We start from the raw sequence: 14,692 nt of genomic DNA, 5'->3' as shown, positions 1-14,692 counted from the left end.
CCCCCTTCTGCTGCTCCCCGCAGCTCAGCCAGCTGGTACCCTGCATGAAAGAGGGGACTGAGCACTGCTGTAAGCTCGGCTGGGTTTGCAGCGCTTGCCTTTCCAGTTGTTCCCATTAGCCCAATTAATTTTTACTCCAGTAATTCAGGTCAGGGAGCAATCACATGCAAATCCAGCTGTCAGTATCTGAAAGGGGCAGTGAGCCTGTGGTGGGGAGGCTGGTGGGTTGCTGGCCATGGAAAAGTGGCCTTTTGCATAGTACAGCTGCACAACCATCTGCAGACCCCAGCTCCAGACAAGTGACTGGAGCTAAACTGGGTGTCAACAGAAGTGAATTTGGAAGGGCATGCCTCAGTCCTGCTGGCAGAACTGGAAGACCAAGGTTCTATTGTGTTAAACCAGCACAGCCAAATCTGGGAGTGAGTTTGCCTGTATGCTTGGGCTCCTGAGAGATGCAGCCTTCTTTGTGGATAATGGGAACTGAGGCTTCTATTGTTTAAATCTCTCCAGAAACTTCTGTTTTATGTCCCCTAATATGGGCCAAAGGTGAGGTGGATTTTGCGTATTTCAAACATTCAAATGTGATCTGATTCAGACACCAATCAAATTGAAACTGGTTTGATAAAAATAAAGGCAGTAAAAATGGACTGCTGCTATTGGGCATTAATGTAAATCTAAATTCAGAATGTAAATGAAGTCATGCTGTGTCTAGTTCTCATTTCACTACCATCATTTTATCTCCCTCTCCAAGAAGGCAGTACTTAATGCTTAGGTAGCATAAGACTATTTTGTTACTTTTGCAGGGCAAATGTGAGAAGCAAGTACAGGACGTGATTGAACGATTTTGGGATTTCATAGACCAACTCAGCATCAATACTTTTGGTAAGATACATAATCATATCCTTTGGGGGGCTTTTGAGTTCATGACCTAAACCTCTAAAGTTTTGGAGGGGCTAGATTTACTCACCCATGTGCAAGGGTAGATAGATAGTAACTGTGCTAGGGATACATCCAAGTATATTTTTGCCTGAAGTTTGACAATACTGATCTCACCTTTTAAAGCTGAAAGGATGTGGGATCATTTTACATTTTTCTCCTCCATTTTTCCTAGGCATCTTCCAAGCTTGTGAAACAGACAATAGCTTCTTGTCTGAATACCAAGAACTAGGTCAATTAGAGAAAAAGAAAAAACAGTCAGTCTCTTTAGAGGTCAGCTAGATTCAGCAGGATATAAAGTGGGCCTCTCAATAGGATTTAAATGTCAGCAGACCAGAAGGGGAACCCTTTCTTTCTTTGTCATTTAAGAAAACCAGAGGTCACACACTTCAAGCTGTGCTTGTGCTGAGTCAATCCCTATGACTGAGTGGGCCTCCTTGGTCTTGATCCCAACTGTGCAACCCAAACAGGCGTCCCCTCACCCCAGGTGTCACCCCTGGTGTCTTGCTCTGTTACTGGCATCAGACAAAACCAATGGTTATGCTGGTGTTCTGTCACGAGCCCTAACTGTGTGTGCTCATGGTACTGCTGGGCCTGCACAGTGCAATTATCTGTGTTGGGGATTCCAATTTCAAGTTTCAGGGACAAAAAATTGCTTCTTAGGTAATTGATAAAGCCGCTTAGCCTGCTTGGATAGAGGCACTGTTTGAATCTTTGACATTCAAATATTTTGTTTGTGGAGGCAGGTAGAGATCACGTGACTGTTACATCAGAATTGGGTAATTGGACTCACAGTGTGTCGTGTGTAAGTGAGAGTGGCTGGCTCAGTATAGGCTGTTCCAAAACAATCCATATTAAATATTACAGCCTTACAGCATTTCTCATCAGAGAAAAACAGAGAAAAACCTGTTATTAACATAATGGATAAAATTTTCTAAAATTGTATAATTTTATCATTGTCTACTCCAAAGTAGGCAGCCTGTGCTTTCAGCAATTCTGAGGCTTCACTTGCCTGAGCAGTGGCTGCACAAGGGGGATAGATGTGTGTGTTCATGAAACAGTATTTGGTAGGTAACTGACAGATTTGAACTGGTTTCACAGGGAAGTTCCTAGCGGATAATATAGTGGGCTCTGTGCTTGTCTTCTCCTTACTGTTTTGGATTCCTCTCAGCATCCTTGTGCACTGTGTGGTGAGTAAGCTGTCTTTGAGATGACTGCTCTGTTGGATTTTGCTGTGAGAACACCCTTCATATGTGAAATGCCAGATGGCTGTGGGAGAAAATGATGGGAAGCTTTTAGCAAACCCTGGGGGGAAATCCAGCATATGTAAAGCTTTTACTGCTCCTTCAGTAGGCAAAACTCTTGCTAAACTCTGCCAGGCCCTGGCAGACCCAGCGCTCCCATGACTATTCCCTGGAGCCTTTCCCATTCTTTCCCAGGCAGATTTTCTTTCCCTGCATTCTGAATTCTACCCAAGTATAATTTTGGTATCTGTATCATTAAAAACAGTCTTCTAAAGCCCTGCAAAGAAATATGTCACCCACAGTTTGAGGGGAGACCCAGAGTGGGAAGTGATCTTAGTTGAGCTTGGGTGGATGGGTAAAGACAGAGAGTGAGCACATGGCAGCTGGGAGCGTGCTGACAGCGTGCTGGTGCTGACAGCAGTGTGGGCTTAGAGCAAAGGCGTGCTGTGCCCACAAGCACTCCTGGGATGAATGGGAAGGCATGGGAAATAGGGGAAGGGAAAAGAATCCCACACAGTGCTGTGTCCCTGCAGGAAAAAGGAGACCTTGCCATAGGGAAATTAACTTTCTTATTTTGTGTTTTTCAACAGGACAAGAAATTGGACAAGCAGTATGAGGAGAACACAAAGTCCCTGTTTTGCCCCAGTGTAAGTTGCTGTCTATGTCTGAATTGGCAGAAGGCTGTCCCATGTGTATTGGAAAACCTGAACCTCAGGTGTCTGTGGAGTATTTACCAAAAGAGTAGTAACAGAGCCCCGGAGCCCCATGCTGCAGAGGGGTGAATCCATGTGAGGGGAAGTTGCTTTCTGAACAAGCCTATGTTCACTCTTAGCAAGCACTGCAGCGTGGCAGGATCTGATACAAGAGCTGTGCCTTGTTGACAGAGCCACTCTGGTGCAGCAGAGAGGGGCAGGACACTCTCTGGGGCTGGAAGCTGCTCTGCTCTGCAGAGCACAGCTTCACCCATTGGTATCCCCTCAGCACAGTGCCCTCAGCAGTGCCAGCCACAGGCTGCTTGTTCCCAGCCAAGGGGTGTCACTGAGGCTTAAAAATCTCTGCAAAATTGGCTGCAGAATGGCTGTTTGCAGGAGTCAGCTTCTAGTGGCCAGATGTGCTACAGCCTCCCCATTGCTCAAGGGGCTCATTGGTGACACGTCTCACCTCACAGATACTGAGCTGACAGAGGGGAAGAACAAAAAAGTGCCAAGAAAAATTTTAATTACAGTCCAGCACAGGGCACCTTGTAATATGGAGTTTTGGGTATCCTTTCCTGTACTTTGACAATTCAGTTCCTATTAAGAACTGAAATATTCAATTAAGGTAATGGCCTGTAAGGGGAGGGGGAAAAAGCCCTGCAGAGGTCTTTGTTGTACAACCATTGAAGGAAGCATACTGAGGTGAGAAACCACTGAGGCAGACTGCCTCTGTCATCTACTGATCGAATTGAGGGTGATCTTAGTTTGAGTGCCCCATAGCTGGTCTTGAATGCCATGAGAAAAGTTACCTTAGTGCTTCTTACCTGCATTCAGTCGAGAAAATCCCAGAGGCAGGAGAGCACCAGTATAGCCAATGGGCTCCTTTGCACCATCATCAGTTTAACAAACAGATTTTGTGTCTTTTGAATCTGCTGAGGATGGAGCGGTTGGGAAATGGTAGCAGGTAAACATCTCATCCTTCCCAGTATTAGCATTTGCTGAGGTCCTTTGGGATTTTTTTATGCCTAGACATCTCTGGATATTTTCCAAATCATATTAAAATAGAAGCAGACCTCAGTGGACTTGTATTTAATCTAGGTTGTAGAATCTGGTTGTGATGACACTGATCCTTGCAGTCTTTGACCCTGTGTTCAGTGCAGCATCTTGTACATGAAACCATGAACTGTCCAAGTTGGAGGACTGGAATAAGCTGTACCTTGGACTGTTTCCCTGCATTGAGCCTTGTGTCATGTGGCTTGACCTTGCATTCCAGTCCTAGGTTTTGCCAAAGCAATTTGGGCCCCAAGAAGGTAGGGCTGAGTCATGAGCCCTGTCCCATTGAGGCTGTCACCTATGGTGCTTTATACAGAGAATGGAGATAAAATGGCCTTTCTGCCTGTAGGGAGTGGTGTGGCAGCCTTTAAACTGTTCCAACAGGAGTGCAGGTGCCCCAGAAGGTGCCTTCTCCCTTTGGAAAATAGTGCAAAAACTGAACCCTGGACTGCTGGCTGCTTTTGCCAGTGACGTGGCTGCTGCTTGTGTCTTGCAGAACGTGGAGATGCTCAGCAGCCTGGACTCAGCCTCCGTTCGCATCATCAAGCCGTTCCCCGCGGCGCAGGCCACAAGCAGGCACCAGCCGCTGCAGCCCCTGACAGCCGCGCCCACCGCGCCTGCGCCACCCAAGCAGGACCACCAACGCATGGACACTATCCAGGAGGACCCAAGCACCGACTCGCACATCGACGAGGACGCCTTTGAGAAGGACCCTTTCCCAAACAGCAGCTCGGCTGCCAAATCTTTTGAGGACTTGACAGACCATCCTGTCATTAGGAGTGAGAAAGCATCATCCTTCAAACTGCAGCGCCAGAACCGGGTGGACAGCAAAGAAACAGAGTGCTAGTGTCCCGCTGCCTTCTAAATGTATGACTTGTGTCTGCAAAACAAGGATCTGAAACCATTTCATTTCTATAAATATATGTATATATATTTTTGTGAGGGAGTGGGAGAATAAGGAAGTGACCTACTGCAGATGCTGGTCATGTGTATGACCTTCCTTAAATTACATTACTAGAGCATTATATCTTTTAAAAAGGAAAATCCAAACTAGAACTGGCTTGTTTTTGAAGCTTTTTGGATTTGTTTTTCTATTTCCTTGACCTTTAACATTTCCTTCAACCTGTGGTGCAAAACCAAATATCCTCATGGATATTGGATTGTGTATATCAGCCTTTTTTTATAATTTAATATTTTGTAGTCTGACAGCACTGATAGACAAAATTAAGGGGCTTTTAAAACCAAAACGAACACTGCAATATGTTCCATAATAGAGTAGATAATTTAGCAATTTAAGGTACATGTAACCAAAAGCCTAAGCAAATGCCTTGAGAACAGAGAGAGAATAATGAAACTGATAAAAATAAGTCTTGCAGCAATGAAATGCATAATCAGAATAAAGAAGCTTTATGATGTCCAGCTTCTGTATAAATAAAAGGATCACAGAGGCTGTTAAACCATACACGGTGCATGAGAAATGCTCCTCTAGCATGAAACTCTTTGCCTCAGTGGTGAGGTTGTCTTGCCTTCCTGGCTTTTGTTGGGAGCTTTCCACTCTGCACTAAGGTTTGTGTGGTGCAGGTGTCTGGTTGGAGAAAGAAGTGTAAAGGAAGATGTCATTTATGCAGATGAGGACATTTTAAACTGTTGTTTACAGCAGTTTTGATGCAGAAATGTTTCTCCAAATGTTATTTTAAAATAGGCAACACTATTGTTGAAATGCTCAAATTGCTGAGCTCAGTTTTGTGTGGTCTCTGTGGCCTTTGGAAGCTCCTACTGCATGAATGACAGGAAAAAATCACTCCATTGCAGAGGAGGCATTTGTTTAAAAACAATTGTGAATTTAGTAAAGAAACAAACCTTTGTTAAAACTTGCAGGGTAAGTATAAGGAGGAGATTTTGTGAATTCAGATTCTCACACAGGTAGTAAAATGCGATGTTTAAAGTTGGTAATTGGATGGTGTCTTCTGTACACCTGGAGATCTGTCAGGTAAGCTGGGACTGGCACATGAGCATTGTTTTAGCTTAGTAGCAGATGGACTGACACAGTGGAGTCACAGAGCAACTGTCCTGGTAGTGCAGCAGCACCTTCATTCTGCATCTGTTTTCTCCCACAATGATCTATTGATAAAACTGACAGAATGTGGCCAAGGGCAGAACCATTTAACTGTTACAAGCCTGGACTCAGCCACAGGGAAGCAGGGCTGTGGAAAGCCCATGTTTTCATTTGTGAGAGAAAGGAACGGAACCTGTGCTGGAAAGTTGTGAGTGCTCCCTCTCCTCCACACCCAAGGATACTTGTTACACTAGTACTTGAATGTGTGCCTTATGGTATTCCTATCTGACTAGCTATTATGTTTTATATACTGGTTTTGAACTTTCTTTGGGGTTTGTTTTTTGTTAGGGTTTTCTTTTTTTGATTCAGTGCAAAGTACATGTGTGAGGAGTTAATTTAATTCCCAACAAAATAAAAGCTTTTTATATTAAAAAAATCAGGTAAACAAGAGCTGTTTGTGTGCAGTCCTCTTCTAAAAGATCTCCATGCTTTGGTTGTCAAAGCCTGGGTTAAAACTCTGACCTGCAGCCAGGCATAAGCCAGGATTTCTGACTGCTCCTTTGAGCTCGGATGCTGCAGAGGCCAGACCCAGAGTATCTGTGGTGCAAACCTGCACCCTGAGGGCTGCCTGCTTCCTGCCCGGGCTGGAGCTGGTCTTGCCATGTGTCCTGCAGATTGACATCAGTTCATATGGTCACATTAATGCCTAAGGTATGGGGGTGTGCTCCCAATGCCTGTTCAGGTACCAAATCTGTAAAGTACAAGTTTGCAGCACAAAGGTCTTTACATCCCAGGTGAAAGCCACACAGTGGCCAAGTGCTTGGGAGCATGAAAATGGGTATTTAGAGCAGGCCTTGGAAATCACTGAATCATCCCCCAGGCCGAGCTGTATTCCAGAAAATAAAAGCAGTATTTGCATGGTTTGTTCTTAACATCTAAGGCAGGAAGATCCACAGCTTCCCACAGGGAACCCCTTTTGCTGCTGGCTGCTGTTCAGCCAGTCTTTACTGTAAGCATTTATTACAGAAAGGGTAGGCCAGTTTAATACTCATAAATATTTATATACAAGCTCACTTCTGCTCTGGCTTCAGGCACATGAAAAATAACTACTTATGCTCCAGTTTATAACACATAGTAGGAGACAGGTCTTGGCCAACTTGTCTTAATTATTTAACAAGGCAAAGGCAGTCTAATGGCACTTACAGTGCTGGACAGCATGAGAGCCTCTCATTACTCTCTCTCTCACCCACTACATAATAAACACACCTGTTCCATGTCAACATAACTGTTAATACAGCCCAGAATTATCGAGGGGTTATATTTGCACTGATACACTTTTTGATTTTTATGCACAGCTAGTTGTATCATCATTTTTGCTGCTATCTGCCTTGCTAGACAATCATTTCTCAAACCATTTTTTTCCATATTTGTTGAATTTCATCTAGGTTTCAGGCAATTTTTTTTTGTTGTTTGTAAAGGCAGTTTTGTAGTTTGTGTTCTCTTGGCCAAAACCTGCATTGTCTGTAAGTACTTACATGAGTTGTTAAATTATGGCTGAATCCCAAAGCTCACTTGAAAGGTCTCCTTAACTTGATGGCAAATGACATGAGAGTGCAGTTTTGTTAGCAGAGATGCAGACCTTTTCTAGTAGTTTCTCCAAGCTCATATATCCAGTTTTATGCTGGACAAAAACATGCACTGGTCTGAAATCTGTGCCTATACACAGGAGCTGGGTAGAAAGAAACTGCTGCTGGTGCCAGAGTAAGTTAAATTTTAAAACCCCAGCTCTAAACTACTCTCTCACTACCTAAGCCAAAGTAAAACTCAGGAAACTGCTTTTCCTGCTGTATTACATCCAAATAAGTTACTCTGGACTGACATTAATGGCTCTTGACAAACTCCACACTATTGCTTCTTATGAGCTCCTCAGTGTTTAAAGCAAGTAGATGGTATTAATCACAGTGCAGTCCCCAAAGCTCAGCAAGGGCAGGAACTGCTCAGGGCAGCCTGTATCCCTTGGCTGCAGAGCAGCTGAGACTCAATTTCCTCTGAGTCTTCCAAGGAAAGAGCTACTCATCCCCACAGATATCCTGGCAACAGCAGCATGAAGAAAAACCACCCCAGGACACACCCCAAGTGGTCTCATCTTTATTCTCCCACAGACCAGGAGAAGGGGACAGAGAAGAGCATTGCTGGGGACTCCCCACTGCCCTGTTCCCTGAGGACAGACAATCTGCAGCACGTTGCTGAATAATGGGCTGGCTCTGTCTGGCAGTGGCTGTCCCAGCTTCTCCCTGCAGGGGATGTCACAGAAGACTGGCCTCGGGATTGGTGTGGTCCACATCACGCCAATAAGGAAGCAGTGAAGGAAGAGCTGACAGTTTTTTGTCCAGGCGTGACCAAAGCTGAGCTGCTAGAAAGCTGTTGCCTTTTGTCGATAAATGAAGACCATCAGACAAATAGGAAGAGAAATCCTACAGGGGAGGTTAAAACCATGTTATTAATGTATTTACTACCTGCAAAGAGATCTTGAGTAACTCTTCAAAGCCACATGGTACACTGGTTTTATTTTTCACTTTTTTTGTTAAAATATTAAGAGAATGCTCTGATGGCAGAATCACTGCTATTCATCAGGAAAAGATCATGGTATTAAGTGATGCAATCAAAATACTGCATCAGTTGCACTCCTGAAGAGTCTACGGCATCAGGGAGTGCAGGGGAGAGAAAAGGTTCAGTGTCCAAACTGGAGTTTTCTGCTCACAGGAAAGGTCTCCAGTGCCCATGGATGAGTTTGGGTATTTGGTCAGAAGCATCAGCAACACCTTTGTGCAGCCAGATCTGACCTTGAAGTTAGCCCAACACTGCACAGTGGGTTGGACAAGAAGCCTCCAGAGACCCCTTCCAACAAACTATTCCATGACTCAAGTCCAAGGAAAAGGCTATTACATCTAAATACACTTGGGGGACATTTGCTAGCCAACTATCATGGCCAGGTTGTATAAAGCTTTATTTCTGGTTGCCAACTATTATGCACTCTGGATTATTTTATTCCTTCCCTAAATTTGGATGTATTTTGTATCATTTCAGTGATAATGCAGCACCACTGGTTCCTCTATGCTGAATGATGCATTTTATAATTCATGACAGTTTCAAATATTTCTGATTTCATCATACCTGATTCTTCTGCATCAGAGTCCAGAGGTCAAGCACATCTGTGCCACATTCCCTGGCGACCTGGACACAGGCCTGGGCATACTGCCCAGTGGTGGCATTGCAGCGGTTCAGTTTGTCACCTACCAATCAAAAACAAAGGGAACATCCAGCAAGGGCCACTGCTGCAGCATGACTTCAGTCTTCTCTGGCACACAGGATGTGTATCAGTTTGTTAAACCAGCAGATTTAATCACAAACTAAATCCAAAGCACAGCAATGTAAGTGGCCAGAAGCTACAGCTTGTGTGGTCTTTTTCAAGGCACCCTTTGGTTCTGAGTCACTGGAAAATGTCTGTTTCTAACAAAGATGCATTAGGTGAGAGAGAAGAAACAGCAACAAGCACACAGCAACAACTCTGCTGCTCACAGCTTTCACCTTCTGTCAAGATTCAGGCAAAAGCAGTGTTTAGATTAAAACCCTTCACACACCTGTTAATGGCAGGTAAAACAGAGTTAAGTACATGGAAATCTGTTTACAAGTTGCCTTCTACTTTTTGGCTGACTTCCACAAGCAACTGTTCCTTCTAGTAGCCCTCTTGCTACTTTTCACACCTGGATGAATGCTCCTGTGAACATCACCATTCTGCTTCCCATCTCTCCTTTGCTCTGATATCTATCTGACTAAACTAGAAATAGGCAGAACACTTTCCTTGATACTGGAGGGCAGATGGTCTGATATTGCTGCTTACTGTGCCCACAATACTTCATTTGTGGTCCATGGTCTGAGATCACCCTGCCTTTTGTTCCATTCCTGGACAGAATTCTCTTTCAGACAGATGCTTGCAGATTCAATGCTACAAATCCAAGTTTTCTCCTTCCCTACCCCATAAAAAGGATAGCTTTAAGAGGAAAATGAATTAACATTACAAGTGCTCCTTGACAGCTGGGAGCCAGATAAGCAGCATTTGACATCACATGACATCACATCAAAGCCTCCTAATGCAAAACGATACAATAATGTTGTCTAATTTAATGCAGTTTAAACTTAAGGTCATCTTCAAAGTTTTACTGCTTTGACTGAAAACACAACTCAGGATATGCAACACCACCTAAATTATAGAAAACTGTGCCACTAAGGTACAAGCTCTGTATTCACCTGACTTAACTCAAATGTTTATTATAAATGTGCAAGAACTGGACATGGCGTCCCAACAGAAAAGAGAACATGCTCTCAAGAGCTATTAACTGTCACTGCTGGAGTCAGTGGGATTATGGCAATTTCCAGCAGCTCAGTAACAAAGTAAGTTACTATTATGCTATTATGTCTCTAATTTTAGAGTTAGCTTAAACAACATAATGAGAAATCATTTAACTACCTTTTTCTTCTTTATCAGGCACTTTTATTAGCATCCTTAGAATATGATATTCTCTGATACTGGATTTTTTTTAGCTTTAAAATAAACCTGGCTGAGATATTGCTGCTTATCCAAACAGATGTGAAATCTGCTGTACCTACTATAAAATTTTCTACGGCACACAATGCCAAGATATCTTCCATTATTTTTATTATTTTGGAAGCTGCTGGGACACGATGTAATCTGCCTAGGACATGTTGACAAACCCCATGTTCTTAGAAGACAGCCACTTCTGTCAGTTCTAGGCATTAACAGATCAATCAACACTTTGGAAAGATGTTAGTAATTAGCTGGTAGTTACTCCATGAGCTTATCCAAAAGTTGTTTAGTAGAACAGTTAGCAGCCCTTTTCCAACAAGTCAGAGAACATGACTGCAACAGGGCACACACACAAAGGAAATCACCTAACAACCTGGGATCTGTCACTTACACTTTTCTGGTAAAATGCTGAAATTCCACCCATCCTCATCATTCTTTTACCTTTAGCAAGACATGCCTTTTCCCAAGCCGATTCCTCAAGTGGTGGCGGTGTTATCAAAATAATCCTGTCTGCAGTAATGTCTACTGACTTCAGGTACTGTACCATGCTCTTCAGGTTTGTGGCATATTCCTCCAAAGGAACGTGTTGCTTGGGGTTCAGCTCTGTGAGGGGGGAGCACAGGCATCAGTGGTGCTGAGCTCCCTGCAGCTTTGTTACACAGCATAACAGAACTCTAACACAGTATGGCCATGGACACTCATTCCCAGTAAGCAGTTCCCCTCAGTGATAGATTCAGGAGGTGTGGTAAGAAAACGCTGTTCCTCAATACCCAAAGCAGACAAATCAAGAGTTTAAATACAGCATTTCCAGCTAACGCAAGTAAGGCCTGGGGGGGAAAGAAATCCAACAGTTACCTTTTTTTTAAGATGCTTTTTTTTACAACTTTGTATCTTAATATTAGAACACATAATCACCTCAAACCCTCACCTGAACAAAACCCTGAGATTTCTAATGTTCATGGATGCTGAGAACATTCTGGAAAGTCCCATGGATAGGCACTCAGTCCTTCATGCACTGATGTTATTTTGATTAGACTCTGTCTGTGTCCTGCTATGCTTATCTGAAAGAGAATCCAAATGCTACTGTCCTGCCTTTCCTCAGCCCATCTGCCAAGAACTGATCAGACTGTTTTAAGACAGCAAAAACAGCTGGATGCCCAACTCCAATTTCAGGCAACCATTATACAACTAAGTCTTGAGCACCCTGAAATTTACACTTCTAATATTAAAACTTGGTGATAGGGAGAGAAATGGAAGGCACTGCATGGTTTAAATACCAATGAAATGACTGAAAACAAATCTCTGTATAAATGAAAAGAGAGCAATCCATTCCTGGAGAAGTAGCAGGAAAGGCCTGTGAAATATTCTGCTAAACTGTAAAACCATTTTAAGAGAACAGATCACAGGAAAAAAAAGACAGAAAGCAAGCTACCCTACCTTTCAAAGCACTGTCATTAGCTCCAAAGAAAATAGTAACTGCAACAATACTGTCAGCACTAGTATTTTCAGTGATCAGTCTTGGAAGAATCAATTTAGCCCATCTGGTGTTGTACCCCGAGATCCCACGGTTCAGAACATCACATTTTCTGAAATGGAGACACATATCAAAAAGAACATCTCTCCTCTGTCCACCAAAAAAAAACTTGGCAACCTTTGAACCATTCTGTCAGGCTGCCTCCATCCCTCTCAGGAAAAATGAGATGTCACAGGCTTTTTCAATGGAATCATGCATTGAAAATGCACACACAGATTGCATGTGTAGTATTTACCTGTTACTTACACTACAGAAACAGACAAGCCTGACAATCACTAAGGAATTTTTAATTTCCATTTAAGCATTGAGTGGAAACACCCAATGAGTATTTCCACCAGTCCTGGGCATGTTGCCCAGAAGGCAGTTCCACTTCACTAAATAAATGTCAGTAAAGAAACATGCATTAAATATTAACCACTGTTGGTTTCATTTAGAAAAGCCACATGACTTTCTGCAGGCTAGAAATTACTTCTGAAATTTAAGCTCTTACCTGACCAGTCTCTCAGCAAGGTATGCCCCCCAGCCATTTTCCTGGAAGGAGTACTGAAAACAAGGAAAATAGTTAGATCCTCACTGGAATAACTTGTTCCCCAGAGCTCAGCCCCACCACTGGCACCTTCCTGCCACAACAGCTTTTGTGCATGGCCTCTGGTACTGCTGCAGCAGCGTTTCCTCCCTCCCTGCTGTGTCCCTCAGAGGTCAAACAGTCCTGGTTGTATCTAGACACACCACTGGCTTCCCAGGCAACACGGGGCTGGGGGCTGGTACCTACAGAGGGACAGATCCTGGGCTCCCTTCAAAATACAGACTACTATCAGACTGCAGTTTCATTTTGTCCAGTGAAGGTTTGCTATATTTGTTTGTAATATTTTTGTACTTTATATCTGAGATCCTTTCATTCTGAAGAGCACCTCCCAAAATCCTCTCTCCACATGCCACTCTGGAGTGCAGTTTGATACCCAGCTCTTCCAGAAGTGGAAAAACAAACCCCTTCTCCTTATTGCCACTGCTGTACTATCCTCCCTGCTACAATTCTGCAGTGAGTCGGCTTAGACACCCATCTCCCAATAAAGTTTGGTCAGTTACTTTTTCATCAGAGCAGCTCCGTGACCCACTACACAACCCACGCAACAGAAGTCAGGGTCTCAAAATCAACACTAATAAGCTGGTGCTGCCTCAAAGGACCAGGCAGCAGTCTAATCACGTCAATGGAGAACCTGTGTCCAGGCTGGGCGAGCTGGACACCGGGAGCTGGGATGCACCAGGGCCGGGGAGGACAGACTGCCAGCTCCCTGCAGACGGCATGGGCAGCACGCTGGGCTCCCTGCATGGAAAATGCCCGACGCAGAAACATCGTAAGCTACACCTTCATCAGATCGCGCCTCTGTCACAGCGACCTCAACAATTTCTGTTACACTGCTCCAAATTTTATAAAGGCCCACCAGACGAGAGGGCCTCAGGAGCAGTCTCCCGGCGGCTCCAGCAGGGAGGTCACCGCGGTCCCCAGAGCCGCCGGCCCGGCGCTTTTCTGTCGCTTGGCAGCGGCGCTCGGCCCAACGCCGGGATGCTGCTAGGCCGCCGGTGCCGGTACGAGGAGCCGGGCCGGCCAGGGAGCTCCACACGGGAATTGCGGGGCCAGGGGCGGGCGGGCACTACCTCAGTGATGGAGTCTCCGAAGAGGAGGACGCGGGGCCAGCGCAGGAGCCGCCCGCGGGCTCCTGCCTCCGCCACCGCCATGGCCGCGGCCGGACATCCGCCGGGAGCGGCGGGAGGAGGGGGTGGTGGCGGCCGCGCCGCTTCCTCTGCAGCAGGGAAGGGGACGGATCGGTGGAAAGCCCCTTACAAACCCGGGTCAGGTTCCTGTCCTCCTCAGTGTTTTATCGCCTCTTTAAAAGGCTCATTGATGCAGGTGCGCGGAGAGGGCGCGCCCGCGGCATCCGGGACCCATTCCATCACACAGCGCCTCACCCATCCCCTCATGCACCCCCTCACACAACTCTCACACATCCCCTCACACAGCCCTCACGCATCCCCCACACATCCCCCACACATCCCCTCACACAGCCCCTCAAACACCCCTCACACAGCCCCTCAAACATCCCTCACACAGCCCCTCACACACCTCTCACCCATCCCCTCACACAGCCCTTGTGCGGTCTGGAAGCACTTCCAGAACAATGCGCATAAGTTTATGGGTTTCATACTTTCAAAGAGAGACTTCCTTTTTAAGAAACTGCATTACCTCATTTAATTCATACTGTTTAGCTTGCTAACGACACAATCTGGGAAGAAAAGCGTCGCTAATGCTGCTCATACGACTAATACTATGGAGATCATCAGGTGCCATTTAATCAGCTGACAAAAGGAGGAAAGAAGCTTGTATCAGAAAAAGTTCATTTGTAGAACACTCAGGTTCTGTGGACATTTTTCAGCATGACATAAAGAACATACGCACACTTTGCCTGATTTAATTGGATCTATATGCACAAATACACTTATTACAAAGTTGCTGATCCATTATGTGAAATAATTCTGCATTTTCACATTCACAGGATTGACACGTTTGAC

At 44.8% G+C, this 14,692-nt stretch overlaps 2 protein-coding genes across 2 annotated transcripts in view; one reads left to right on the top strand and one right to left on the bottom strand.

The window, feature by feature from the left end:
• Positions 1–6,420, top strand: part of ADAM17 (ADAM metallopeptidase domain 17) — a 35,582-nt gene extending 29,162 nt beyond the window's left edge. The window contains exons 16-19 of the mRNA XM_085056833.1: positions 804–882; positions 2,038–2,126; positions 2,771–2,827; positions 4,425–6,420. Of these exons, the coding sequence (XP_084912959.1) occupies positions 804–882; positions 2,038–2,126; positions 2,771–2,827; positions 4,425–4,775 (576 nt within the window). The 3' untranslated portion in view covers positions 4,776–6,420. The remainder of the gene's footprint in view (positions 1–803; positions 883–2,037; positions 2,127–2,770; positions 2,828–4,424) is intronic.
• A 1,698-nt stretch (positions 6,421–8,118) lies between these two features.
• IAH1 (isoamyl acetate hydrolyzing esterase 1 (putative)) lies at positions 8,119–13,939 on the bottom strand. Its single transcript, XM_085056834.1, has 6 exons — positions 13,781–13,939; positions 12,615–12,667; positions 12,028–12,176; positions 11,032–11,193; positions 9,159–9,277; positions 8,119–8,458 (listed from the first exon to the last, which is right to left on the bottom strand). The coding sequence occupies exons 1-6, from the start codon at positions 13,859–13,861 to the stop codon at positions 8,291–8,293; spliced, it is 732 nt and encodes a 243-aa protein (XP_084912960.1). The 5' UTR covers positions 13,862–13,939; the 3' UTR covers positions 8,119–8,290.
• Positions 13,940–14,692: the final 753 nt, after the last annotated feature.

Source organism: Lichenostomus cassidix, chromosome 3, assembly GCF_008360975.1.
Source record: "Lichenostomus cassidix isolate B80296 chromosome 3, HeHo_3.0, whole genome shotgun sequence".
In the NCBI taxonomy this organism is placed as follows: domain Eukaryota; kingdom Metazoa; phylum Chordata; class Aves; order Passeriformes; family Meliphagidae; genus Lichenostomus; species Lichenostomus cassidix.
The sequence above is the reverse complement of the archived record's forward strand: the minus strand, read 5'-3'. Positions and strand labels throughout refer to the sequence as shown.